This window comes from Hemibagrus wyckioides, linkage group LG01 (assembly GCF_019097595.1).
Source record: "Hemibagrus wyckioides isolate EC202008001 linkage group LG01, SWU_Hwy_1.0, whole genome shotgun sequence".
In the NCBI taxonomy this organism is placed as follows: Eukaryota; Metazoa; Chordata; class Actinopteri; order Siluriformes; family Bagridae; genus Hemibagrus; species Hemibagrus wyckioides.
Genome location: NC_080710.1, coordinates 21367634 through 21379869, shown reverse-complemented (window position 1 = coordinate 21379869; position 12236 = coordinate 21367634). Strand labels below are relative to the sequence as shown.

General features: G+C 39.9%; 1 protein-coding gene across 3 annotated transcripts in view; it reads right to left on the bottom strand.

Moving 5' to 3' along the window:
• The window catches only part of macf1b (microtubule actin crosslinking factor 1b), a 32997-nt gene that overhangs the window by 9141 nt on the left and 11620 nt on the right, over positions 1 to 12236 (bottom strand). The window contains exons 1-19 of one of the 3 annotated variants that reach the window (XM_058395821.1): positions 10778 to 11386; positions 7513 to 8154; positions 6829 to 6999; positions 6050 to 6216; positions 5803 to 5962; positions 5627 to 5711; positions 5296 to 5528; positions 4979 to 5098; positions 4740 to 4847; positions 4383 to 4601; positions 3922 to 4125; positions 3376 to 3607; positions 2494 to 2720; positions 2108 to 2230; positions 1873 to 1974; positions 1438 to 1539; positions 1150 to 1314; positions 886 to 1041; positions 182 to 379 (exon numbers count right to left, since the gene is read on the bottom strand). In XM_058395821.1, coding sequence (XP_058251804.1) covers positions 182 to 379; positions 886 to 1041; positions 1150 to 1314; positions 1438 to 1539; positions 1873 to 1974; positions 2108 to 2230; positions 2494 to 2720; positions 3376 to 3607; positions 3922 to 4125; positions 4383 to 4601; positions 4740 to 4847; positions 4979 to 5098; positions 5296 to 5528; positions 5627 to 5711; positions 5803 to 5962; positions 6050 to 6216; positions 6829 to 6999; positions 7513 to 8076 — 3336 coding nt within the window. In that variant the 5' untranslated portion in view covers positions 8077 to 8154; positions 10778 to 11386. Of the gene's footprint in view, positions 1 to 181; positions 380 to 885; positions 1042 to 1149; positions 1315 to 1437; positions 1540 to 1872; positions 1975 to 2107; positions 2231 to 2493; positions 2721 to 3375; positions 3608 to 3921; positions 4126 to 4382; positions 4602 to 4739; positions 4848 to 4978; positions 5099 to 5295; positions 5529 to 5626; positions 5712 to 5802; positions 5963 to 6049; positions 6217 to 6828; positions 7000 to 7512; positions 8155 to 10777; positions 11387 to 12236 lie in introns of those variants that run through there. The other 2 variants (XM_058395900.1, XM_058395964.1) reach the window with 2 other exon arrangements.

Here is a 12236-nt window from a genome sequence, read left to right as displayed (position 1 = left end):
TGCATATTAGTTAACGATTTTAACATAATGTCAATGTACTGTATTTGCTAAACGAATTCAATTTCTGTACATTCTACATTCCTGCAATATTAAATTAGATTAGAATGTGATAAAGTGCAGTCATAAACTGTAATTATTGTGAATAACCAAGTGAATCACTCAGTGTCAGTGCTCTACCCACTTGACTGAGGTAATTCTCCAGCTCCAGTTGCCTGCGCTCTGTCTCAGAGCGAACAAACTCCCAGCACTCATTCAGTTGTTCCAGGCGATGCTGTAGCCCCTGAGGACTCTCTCCTCCGGTGCCTTCCAGCAGGACTCTGCCTGCCTGGTTCAGAGACTCCACAGTGTGTACATGTGACATCACATCATTGCGCAGTACCTGCACACACATAAAGTCAGGACAGCTTTACCTAGTCTCCAGTCTAGTACAATATAAAGTTATAAATTTTTGTGCTGGTTTCACCTCAGTATAGCAGGGGTGCACACGTTTGTAGTAGCCAGGGATCAGAAATTGTAAAATAAATTTTCCCTCACAGATTTATTTCATAAACATAAAAAATGACTGTTTCCATTAGATTTAAGTTGACATTATTTATAAACCTACTTGTTTTCGAGTTACTGGTCTATTAAATCAGTTAAATGTGATTTGTGAATTCCACAGCTGTAACATTTCTTTTTCTCAGACCCCCTGCCTATGCTTTTCAATTCAGTTCAATTCAAGTTTATTTGTATAGCGCTTTTAACAATGGACATTGTCTCAAAGCTGCTTTACAGAACAGCGCTTTACATAACACTGGGGGAATAACTTACTTTCTGTTAAGTACTCTATAATGTTGAATAGTGATATAAGTTCTTCAATGACGCATCACTATACAGTTCATATACCTTGTGTTTGGCCAGCTCTATCTCACAGGTCTGTAGATCAATGCTGATGGGCCGAGATGCCTGCAGCAGTTCAGCAGTGTGGGAGATCCAGGCGTGCAGCTCATCGAAATTGTTCTGGAACTGGCCCAATCCCAGCAGTGCACACTCCAGCTGGTGCTGCTCAATCAAGCATATAATATTTGAGTGCCACCCTAAACTAATACTTATCAGAATTATGTTTTTACTGTACATGCTTAGATTAGATTAAATATGTGTATATCATACTTGTCGGCTGACAGTCTCTGACTCCAGGCTGTCCCAGCGCTGACGAAAATCGCTCAACGGTGAGGCAGACCCAGGTCGCACAGAACCCGGAGAGAGACGGCCCACAAAGCGATGGTTCAAACTCTCAATCTCAATCTTTTTCTGGTATAATTCCCGCTTGAACTCCTGAAGGGAGTGATAAAACAACCAGGGTCTTGCTAAGAGGTAAAAAAAAAGAAACACTCAAGAATTTTGAGAAGTATGTTTGAGAAGTACTTGGTATACTCTCTCCTGGACAATAAGGCTTACCTTCAGACCACACAGCTGCTCTTTGACAGATCCAAGATCAGATCCCACTAAGAATTCTTCAGTGGATTTCAGCTCTGCTGACTTGAGCCACTCAAATAGCCCCTACAAACAGAATATAAAAGGTGTTGGTATGCTGCAGCACCCTCATATCTATCTATCTACAACAATCTATCTATGTGTATTTTTATTGGGAGGATTAATGGTTAACACTAAAATTAGCATTTTACATTAAACATGTATTTAAAAAAAAGAAAAGTAAAATAAAGCACTTTATTTTACTTATTATTGTCACTGTTTATCCTTTAGTAATATTTTCCAGCATATTAAATTGGACCTTGATAAAATACAGATAAATACTGAAAAACATAATATTGCACCAGGGAAGGGAGATCCATTTTAATAATTAATATTTTGTATTTTTTTTTTAGCACATACCTGCAGGGTATCCTGATAATTCAGCACCAACTGCAGAGATTCTTCTAACTTATTGTGGCACTCAGTCCAGATCTTGTTTAGATTGTTCCATGTGCAGTAAAGCTAAAAAGGTTGATTGAGCACAAAAACAGGGGTCAGAATTAGCTATATATTCTAATATTTAGTATTTTAATATATAAGCTAATATATAGTATTTTAGGAATTGGTGTCTAAAATGCTTATGTAAAATACAGACCTCATCTAAGCTTTTTGTGACTTCAGGCTTGTCTGTGTCTCCACATGCAGACATTAGCTCCATTCCCAAAACCCCAAGTATGTCCAGTTCTCCTTGTAGTCCATCGATTTCCTCTCGCAGTGTCTGTGAATGAATCACAGAAGATGCATGGAAAGTGTACAGTAAGTGCACATAACATGCACATGGTTCTAGAAGCCATTGTGACTCATATTTAGAAACGTTATTTTAGCAAATTATCAATTTTAAACATTTCTTTTAAGCAAAGACAATTATTTCCTCCTCTCTTTAATGCTGGTCAAAGGACTTCACATCAATTTACTCAAGTCTGGTTTAGTGAATTCCTGAGGAGGCTCTTGCATGCTCATATATGACCTGAAGTGTATTACCTGCATTGTAACCAGGCTCTGCTGGATGGTCTCGGAGTCTGTTCTGCTTGAGTTGAGGTCTAGCAGAGTTTGTTGGGCATCATTCAACCCAACTGTCATGCTGCTTACATCATTCCAGAACCGTGAAGCCAGATCAAGCAGGTGAAGGAGCCACTTCTCCCTCTCCTGACACTGCCTGTGAGTCTCCTCCCACTGGCTGGTCAGGCTGCTCACGCGATCTTGGATGGCTACAGAGACAGCAAAATTTAAGTCAAAGAAAGGATATTTCTTGTTTTTGTTAGTTATGATCATAAAATATAATCAGGATATTTACTAAGTACACTATATGGCTAAATGTATGCGGACACCTGACCATCACATCCATATGCTGGAAGCACACAATTGTCTAGAATGTCTTTCTTTGTTTGTGGTAGCATTAAGATTTCCCTTCAGTGGAACTAAGGGGCCTAAACATACTCCAATATGACATTGCTTATGCACAAAGCGATATTCATAAAGAAATGGTGTGCCAAGGTTGGTATGGTAGAACTTAAGCGGTCTTAGATGATCTTTTGTGGTCTTGGATGCGACGTGACATTAACACAAAACCGAAAAGCTAACTACATGCCAGTCCTTGCCATCTGACTTCAGTTACCTGATGTCATTATTGGCTGTATGGGCAAATCCTACCATCCATGCTCCAAAATCTACTGGAAAGCTTTCTAATAGGCATTTGGAATGTGATGTTCAACAAATACATATGGGTGTGATAGGTCAGGTGCCCACCAACCTTTGGCTGTATAGCATATATCGATGAATATAAAATAATAATACAAGCATACCTCATAGTAAATGAACATTTATTTTAAAAAATTTAAATAGAAATAAACTTAAACTGGTTACCTGTGCCTATGGAGCTGCCTCCTGCGGCTTGTGTGTTTGCCAGCAGCTCCTCAGCTTGAGTCCTTACACTATTCAAGCTTAGCTCCAGCTTAGAGAGCTCAGCCAGAGTGTTCTTGTTGTCTTTCAGCTGCTCCTGAATACGTGGAGTAAGGCTCTGCAGAATCACTGTGGCCTGCATGTGGTTGTAGAGACGCTCTAGGCTTTCCCCTATCAGAATCATCCTCTCATTCAACTGCAGGACAGAAAGGAAGACATTGGCAGACACATGGGTGGTGACATTCTCAGCACAGCAGTGACAATACCATGGCAGTGTGTATGGTGTTGGTACACATTTCAGGCACAGCAGTGTTGCCACACATGCCATTTTCCTAAACAACCAGGCACAGCATCTGTTAATCTTACTCCAGCCTAATCTTTTTCTACCCATAGTGTAATAAACTGGCTTCCCAGTGTATATTCTAATCAGCAAATGATGACAAAACTGTATGAATTTTGGCACTTGTTCATGTGTATAAGGATTTTTAAACGCTCTTTTATGTATATTACCTGTGTATAACGTGGCAGAGACTCCTCAAGGACTCCAGCAGCCTCTCTGACTCTGTCTCTGATGGTTTGGTAGTGCTCCTCAGCGTCTGTCGCTTTCTGGCTGTATTGCTGAGCCTGGTCCGGACTCAGGTCTGACAGACGCTTGGCCAACATTCCTAATCGGAATATCAAAGGCTTGTGCTCAGCTATAGACTCCCTTAGGGTCTGTGTAAAAAGAAATAATCAGCAGTGGATTAGGAGAATTTGGGTCAGTATGTCACTTTTCTTTCATTTTAATTAAACCCTTTTCACTAAAGAGAAGTGCTGTGATTTCAAACCATCTGGTAGAGGCAAGTGTGTTCTAACCATCTATTGAAGGATGACCTAATAGAGAACTCTTGGTAAATAAAAAAAGTCCTAAACAAAGGCCTGACTGTTCAAACAGGAAGAGGGAGCACTGGAGAGACCAGATTTTGTAGTACCTGTAAGAGCTCCTGTTGTTCTCTGAATGCCTCGTAACTGATGTTGTTCAAAGAAAGCTGGTCAGTAAGGGTTTTGGTTTCCTGTAACCATGGCACCACCTCGGCATAGCCCTCAGAGAACTGGGACAAGAGAGACTGAGCATGCTCCAGCTGCAGCACCACATGGGAATTTGTACCAGTGGTTATCTGACATTGCTCTTCCAGAGTATCTAGACTTGTCTGGAAAGAAATGTGGAATTTTTAGATTCTCTTTGCAGAATTTACACCAAAAACCTTAATCTTAGTAGATTAAATAGCTGAGGCTGTTTTTAATGTTTGTAGGCTGACAGTTTTTAATGTTAAGTTCATGATAGGTACCTGGAGATTTACCATATCCTCACTCTCAATATATGCCTGTAAGAGTTCAGAAACTTTCACCATTTTCTCTATGTTAAACCTGTGCTGAAGAATCTCCACTGAGAGTATCTGTTGAAAAAAAATATATATAAAAAAAATCCCCAATGATTCAAGATGCAACATTTCAAGACACAGTAAAGGGCTGCTAACACAACATTTTTAGTTTTAAAAAAATGAAAATCATATGTAGAGAAACTCACCTTTTGCTCATAGAGCTGGGTAGCAATGACATCAGGATCCAGGTTAATGACTTTGAGTTTCTCCAGTCCCTGGGATGTAGTCCGAAACCAGGCCAATTCTTTTTCAACTGCTTGTTCCAACTGCAGTAGAAATCCAACCATTAATATGTCAAAAAAGAAGAAATAAACAGAACTAGAAATACATCAATATAAAAGAAATTATAGAAAACTAAATGTGACACCACCAACAGCTACAGTATTTTCTCTAGAATAAAAACGATAACCTATTTTTTAAATAATAATTGAATGAATTAAGTGGGTTTTAATTTTGCTTTTACCCTCTGTCTCTCAGCAGCACACAGCATTGCATCTCCAGTCTGAGATGTTCCTAGAAGTTCCCTCTCGATGCGGCCCAGCCACAGATGGAGGTCCTCCTGACTGGAGGTGCATCGACTAGAAGCCTCCAGCGCCTGCTCCAGCCTCTGCAGCACATCAGCGCTGCCTAAATTGAGCACTGAGTACCGGATCCGTAAGCTATCTGCCTTCTCTTGTACCACCTGAGACTCCTCCTCTGAGAAAGAATGGGTAAAAATGACCAATATTAATTTTTTTTATTAATATTAATATTCTTTTATCACGGTGGTTAATAAAGTCTAAGAAAGATGATACCAGAGACTATCTCCATGAAATCATGACAGCACTGTTGAAATTCTCCAAAGTCAACACTCTTAGCTTTTATATCCTCCATGACAGCCTATAGAAAATAAAACAAAATATTGTCACTAACAAAATAGAAGTATACTGTCTAAAATATGTACAGATTGCCAGAGTTTCCATTTAATCACCTTGGCCTGATCAGTGGCTTCCTGTAAATGGAGCATTGCTCTCTCTGCAGAACGGAGCTCAGCTAAGTCCTGCTCCATAGATATTAGCCACTGATGAAGACTGTCTATTCTCTCCTGAAAGATCTGAGCCCGAGGCAGAATTAGCTCCAAACTCTGTCTCCTGTTAACACAATACATACCTTTGCTCTTAAAGGATTACAATAACTTATTGAGAAGACACAAAGAGCTTTAAGGACATCATGCTGACCTGCTATTAGCACCTAAGAGAAGAGCTTCCCACTTCATTTTGAGTTGGGGAAGTTGGAGTTTGGCTTTATCCCTTTCTTCCTCTTGAAGACCCTCGGCTAAACGTGGGCCCTCTTGCATCATAGTTTCCATGTTAGATCTCCTGTCCTCTAGAAGACGCTGTAGAAGCTGTTGGAGAAAAATCCACAATATTTACAAAACACAGTTAGAACACTTACTCTAAGTGTTTGTAAGACTTTTAAATGAGGGTGTTGAAATTTCTGACAGGATTGTGGGTAGCTAGCTTATTTAAGTGTATGTGCATGTTTGTGTCTGAAACATCAATCCCAAATCTGCCTTTTTAGGAATTTCTGTTCATTTAAATTGTACTTTGCTGGTCTTCACTTTATACTTGAGAGAATGTGTAACTTGGATAGGATGCAGGCTGAAGAACTTTCATTCAGGCAAAATGTTTTGTCTCTGTGCCCATGAAGTAAAGGTTTGTCTCATGTATCAAGGCCTCATTGTGGTTATCCAGGCATGTTTCACCTTACTCACTACGCTAACAAAAGACAGCTATTTCAGGCTGAAAAGTGAATAACTTTCCTTCAGGAACTGTACACAAAAGCATTCAGGATCTCAGTGTGAGCATGAACTTCTCAGGAGAAGTACAGGGTCACAATAAAAAGTTCTTTAAAAGAATTTCAAGGTTGAATTCACATTTACATGCACAGCTATACAAAGAGAAAGGTCCATCAAAACAAATGAGTACTTTATCATGGAGGGAGTTTATAGGCATACCTTCTGTTCTTGAAGCTGAGCTTTCAGTACTTTAAATTCAGATGAGGGAGGTTTTTGATTTGCCACAAGCTCTTCAATCTCACAAACCCATGATAATAATGTCTGCAGATTTTGCGTAAACATTTCAGGATCCCCAAATCCATCTGTCAATGCCAAAGTACTCCGGGTAGTCTGGAATAAAGAAAAGATTATATAGCCATATGTCAAAAGGAGGGAGCATTAGATATAATGCAGCTGCCAGTCTTTCAAGTGATAAAATAATGTGATATAAGTATTATCAGCACCTTCATCTATTGAGACTTTAATTCCTTCTCCAAACTGGACTTTCTAAAAGCTTGGCAGTTGTGAGCAAAACTATTTGCTCCTAATTTGTTATCCAAATAATTAATATGAGATTAAGGAAAGCTAACCTGACAAAAACCTTTTCAGCTTTAGTCAGTATGAAGTGCATCAACCCTCCAGTTGGAGCAACCCTGTTCATTCATAAATATTTATTTTTTTTATTTAAATAAAAGAAAGAAAAGAAACTGATAGAGAATATCTAAAGATCTGAGCACTGGCACTGCATTGTCAGAATTTCTTACAAAACTAATGTCATCCTCAAACCTAGTTCCTTGTAGAAAAACTGAAAAATTGTACTACTGAAAAAATCTAAAACAAACAAACAAACAAAATCAGAACAACCTCTGCTAATTGATCAGCCGCTCCTGTGAGGACCCTAACCGTCCTGGTAATAATAGGATCTCCGCCTTTCTGTCCTGGTGGATATTCTGTCACCTCCACAATTTCTGTCACAATAGTCTCTGTCACTTCAGTGACTTCAGTGACTTCTCGAGTGCCCGGAGTTTTCCATGACCATGGGCTTCCAGAGTCCCGTCTCTGCAGGGTGCCTCTTGTCTCTGCTATTCCACATTGTCCCAGAGGTGATCTCCTGTACTCAGGAACACTGGTTCTTCTGGGCAAAGACCCATTGTATAGTGTTTTAGCTGGGGAAGGTGTGTTTCTCCAGGCATTATCCAAAGTGCTGGTGGTTGTGACAGTAGGAGCAGGTGAACTCCTGTTTTTGTCTGGTGTGGGAACTTGTGGAGGGATTTGTTCCACATCCTCTATTTTTCTCTCCTCCTTAGGAGGCTCTGGGACAGGCCATTCCCTCTGTCGTTGGTAGCATTCTTTGAGGAAAGCCTCATTTGACCTTACTTGCTTGGACTTCTGACCCAGGCAACTAGGTCTACTTATGAGGTTACCCATGATCCTTCAGCCAACAGGCGAGTAAGTTGTGAGGCAAGAAGGCCTCTGGGCCATGCATGCAGGAGTCACTTCAGCTACCTAAAATAAAAGGGTGCTCAGCATGAGTGCAATTGCATATTTTAACCTTCATCCCAAACACTTTCAGCCTCTCCAACACAAACTCTCTGTGGACAAATCTAATACAGACTGCACACCACAAGACTCAATTATACTCTTGCAAATTCCATGAAACCATCTACAAACAAGCAGTAGAATTGTCTCATAAAAAACATAGCACAAACTAAGTCTCTGTTCTAACCCACTGCATATCTATAACAAATACACACAATTACATACACACAAAAAATGACACCGTATTGAAAGTTTAGGGCATAGAAATGCAAGTGGCAGGCTTAGGATTCCCACTGTTTGCTGTGGCAGCCAGAATTAGTGTCCCCTGCCAGGACTGGCCCCAGGAAGGCACTGGGAAACCATTTATCTCCTGATCAAATATGACAGGCATAAAAATGCTGCTACATTTTCTTGTCTCAAAAGGTTGGGGTTCTGTTTTTTTTTTTTTTTTTGGCAGAGAGGATTGGGATATTGGGAGGAGAGCCAGTAACGACATGCGGAAGAGGACTACATATTGTAAAAAAAAAAACACAATAGTGTCTGATAGGCCTGAAATAATTTGCTATGAGAAAATAATGAAAAATATTCCTGTAATATTCTAAAACAGCGAACAGCAAAACTATAACATTTTATTTACAACATAATATGTATAAAACATCTATTCCTCCTATGCCTAATAAACAATGACCTACAATAGTAAAAACAGATATAGTCAATATACGAAAGAAAAGCTCAGTGAGAGCCAGTCACTACTGGTCATTTAGGTCAGACCAGGTCATTCTGGATCAGTGTACATCAATGTAGTGCAGCCTGAGGAACACTGAGGTGGCTGGACCCATCCAATTAGATGTTTGGAAGATATAGTTGACTAGACACCACCCTATATGCACTATAAACTGTCATAGATCGATTTAATTCACAAATTAATGGTGCTACCTAATGCTAAAATTTAACTGGCTTGTTGGCTCTGTAAATGTCATGTATCTTTTCTTATATAATCATTTAAAAAAAAATGGCAGCTGTTATGGCCGGACTGGTCCATCATCTCCTAGACTGGCATAAAGATAAGCAATTACAACTGGAGGCAATTGAAGGTCTAAGATACCAAATACACAATGACCATTAAATATTTCATTTGCAGCTCTAGCAATTCATCAGACACCGAACTAGATATAGCGCCGTTTCCTTTAAAAGTAAGTATATATAATAATCACATGACAATATAGCATCCAGTACCATTTTAGAAGCATTATGGGAGCATTTTGTCTGCGCTAAAACACAACTCGGCTCGAGTGATTCAGAAACTGTGCCAAACAAGCTGAAAATTGAGAACTATCAAATTTACAGGAAAAACCCCCGATCTTTTTAAGCAAGCACTATTATACACACAATGCACAGTATAAGGTATTCAACCTGTTTAAGCATACAACAAACTGAAATGTATCTCAGCACAGCCATTATCATGAAGGTCCCAAACCACCTTCCATTATGATAGAATGCTCTGTTGTTTAAGACCTCCCCATCTAGGTATTGATTTTTGTGGCATATCACAGGAAGAAACCCAATGAATCAAATTAACCTAACGATGGTCACTTATTTTCATGGATAATCTATAACATTTTCAATAAAACAGAGAAAGTTTAAAAAATATGGTACAGTATTCATCAGCATTGTAAATAATAAATGTTAAAGCATACATTAAACCTCATACTGACAACCAAGTAAAATCTAAAGAATTTTTCTCACATTAAGTTTCCATGGCCACCAAAGCTATGCCAGTGTTGGGAACTGAATAAGTGTGAGTATAGCCAGAGGCTACCATAACAATACCAAACCTTGGTTTGACCCCAATATGGCAAATAAATGGTGGCAGCTGGTGTTAGAGATTACAAGGCAGTGAGAGCTGCACTTGTGGAGCATGTGTCTTTATTTACATTTGATAATAGTGATAAATCTATTTTCTATTTTCTAGTCAGAGAGACTTCATGTAGTAATCAAGATAGTGGGTTCTCTAATTAAAGGAGAGATGTAAGGTCCCCCATGGGGCACATAAAAGCCCTTAACGGTATTGTTCAGGATGTGATCTCATACTGGGACTGACAGTCTACAGATATTGCCAATGCATGAACCAGCATTCATTTTGTTTTATGTTTCTATCGTTCACTGTGTTTCTAACAAAATCATTATTTTGTCACAATGATTTGGGGGATATATAATACACAGAAATATAATTTTTAATATAGAAATTAAACTGTAACCTCTGACCTATAAAACTTGCTTCTAAATTGAATCTAAATCACATACTGTCAGAAATGATGGATACTCACAAAAACAGCAATAGGGCAAGCACAAATGTATGCTTTAAAGCAAGAAAACTAATAAGAACTAAATTCCTTCAAGCTGCTGCTGCTGCTGCTCATAATGAATTCATACCAAAATCCCCTTCAGTCAAACAAGAGCAATCCACATAGCATCACACACTGTGCACCTTTCCCTGCCGAGGCAGTGTAGTGGGGAAGTTTGAAAGAGCCCACTCCAGTCTTGAAGATTTGGCGGTTTCTGACCGTTAAGGACACTGATTCATACTTACCCCTGGCCACAGATGACAAACAGCTAACGAAACAATTCCATTGGTTCTTCTGCATTCAAACCAGAGAACAAAAATCTTCAGCATCCTTTGAAAGATCTGCTTTTTCACTGGCAGTCTCATACATAGGCATACACATATTGTGCACTTGTGTACACACCCTCACTCTTTTAAACACACTTTTAAACACAAACACACACACACACACTAGGTCATGCTTTTCCGTTGCCCACAGTCACAGGCGAACAATGTTCTTCCCTGGCTTCAGCCTCCCCCTCCCATCGACACTCTCTGTCCTCTTTGTTGCACCCTCTTCGATAGAGAAATTCCTTCCTCGTTGAGGCAACTGATGGGATGTGCACCAACTGGAACCCAGTATTTTTGCTGTACTCCACTTGTCTCCAGGTCAGATATATAGCATGGCTCCAATTTACAGATCTGGGTTGAGCTTGGTCCATAAGCCAGCAGTGTGTTGTGTGAACTCTCGGGCTCTTGTTTCTCTTGTGCCAGACAGTTGGACAGCGGAGCACTCTCTCATCTCCGTGGCTCCTTCTTTCCCTCCATTGGCTAGCCCCTCCCCCAGATCCTCTTTTGCCTCCCAAACTCCATGCTGCTTGTGGAGAAAAAAAGGAGAAAAAAAGTGCTCTATAAAGACCCCAGGCTGCCCCCAAACATTCACATGTTAAGTGACAGCTGCCTCCCGCGCCTATCTTGCCCGCTCTCTCATTCTCTTTCCCTCCCTCATACAGCAAGTGCAAGCCTGAACAGGACAGGCTACAATAGGAGGGACCCCCACTCATCCAGCACCACACACAACCCCCATCTCTATTCAAATCCTTCAGACTACCTCCACCAAAGCTACAGAGAGGGCTAATTACTGCAAAACATCTCTGATTACTTTTCAAATTGCTTCCTGTCTGCAAACAGCTAAACAACATTCACAATGTTAAAAGACAAATTAGAAGTTGTTTTTTTTTTTTCCAAAAGACTTGTCTGTTGTCAAATTTCCACTCAGCTAGCATTCTCACAGAACCTTAGCAAAAAAGGTGTTTATACATGCAGGATCCTAATAATGTATTAAATAAAGCACTGTTTAAGAAAAGCAGATGTAAATAGATCTTTGTGTTCACCCTGGGTCCCTTGGGAGTAGGGACTATAATCAGTACTCTAGCAAGGTGTCAGGTCTCACATAAGCCCTTAGCCCTCTGGGTATGGTGAGATTTAGAGAGATAAGGAAGGGAGGTGGAGTGAGGAACAGGGAAAGAAATAGAGTTGGGAGTGGACAGGTGTATAAGCAGGTGTGATATAACTCTGGAGAGAAGGAGCACAGGTGCAACAAACACAAACGCTTTCAGTTCTCTTACACACACTCATCTCATTGCACCTGCACTCCACCAATTATCTACAGCACATCTTTCACACAACTCAGGCAGATGGGGCTCATAGTTAATTCCCAATTTAA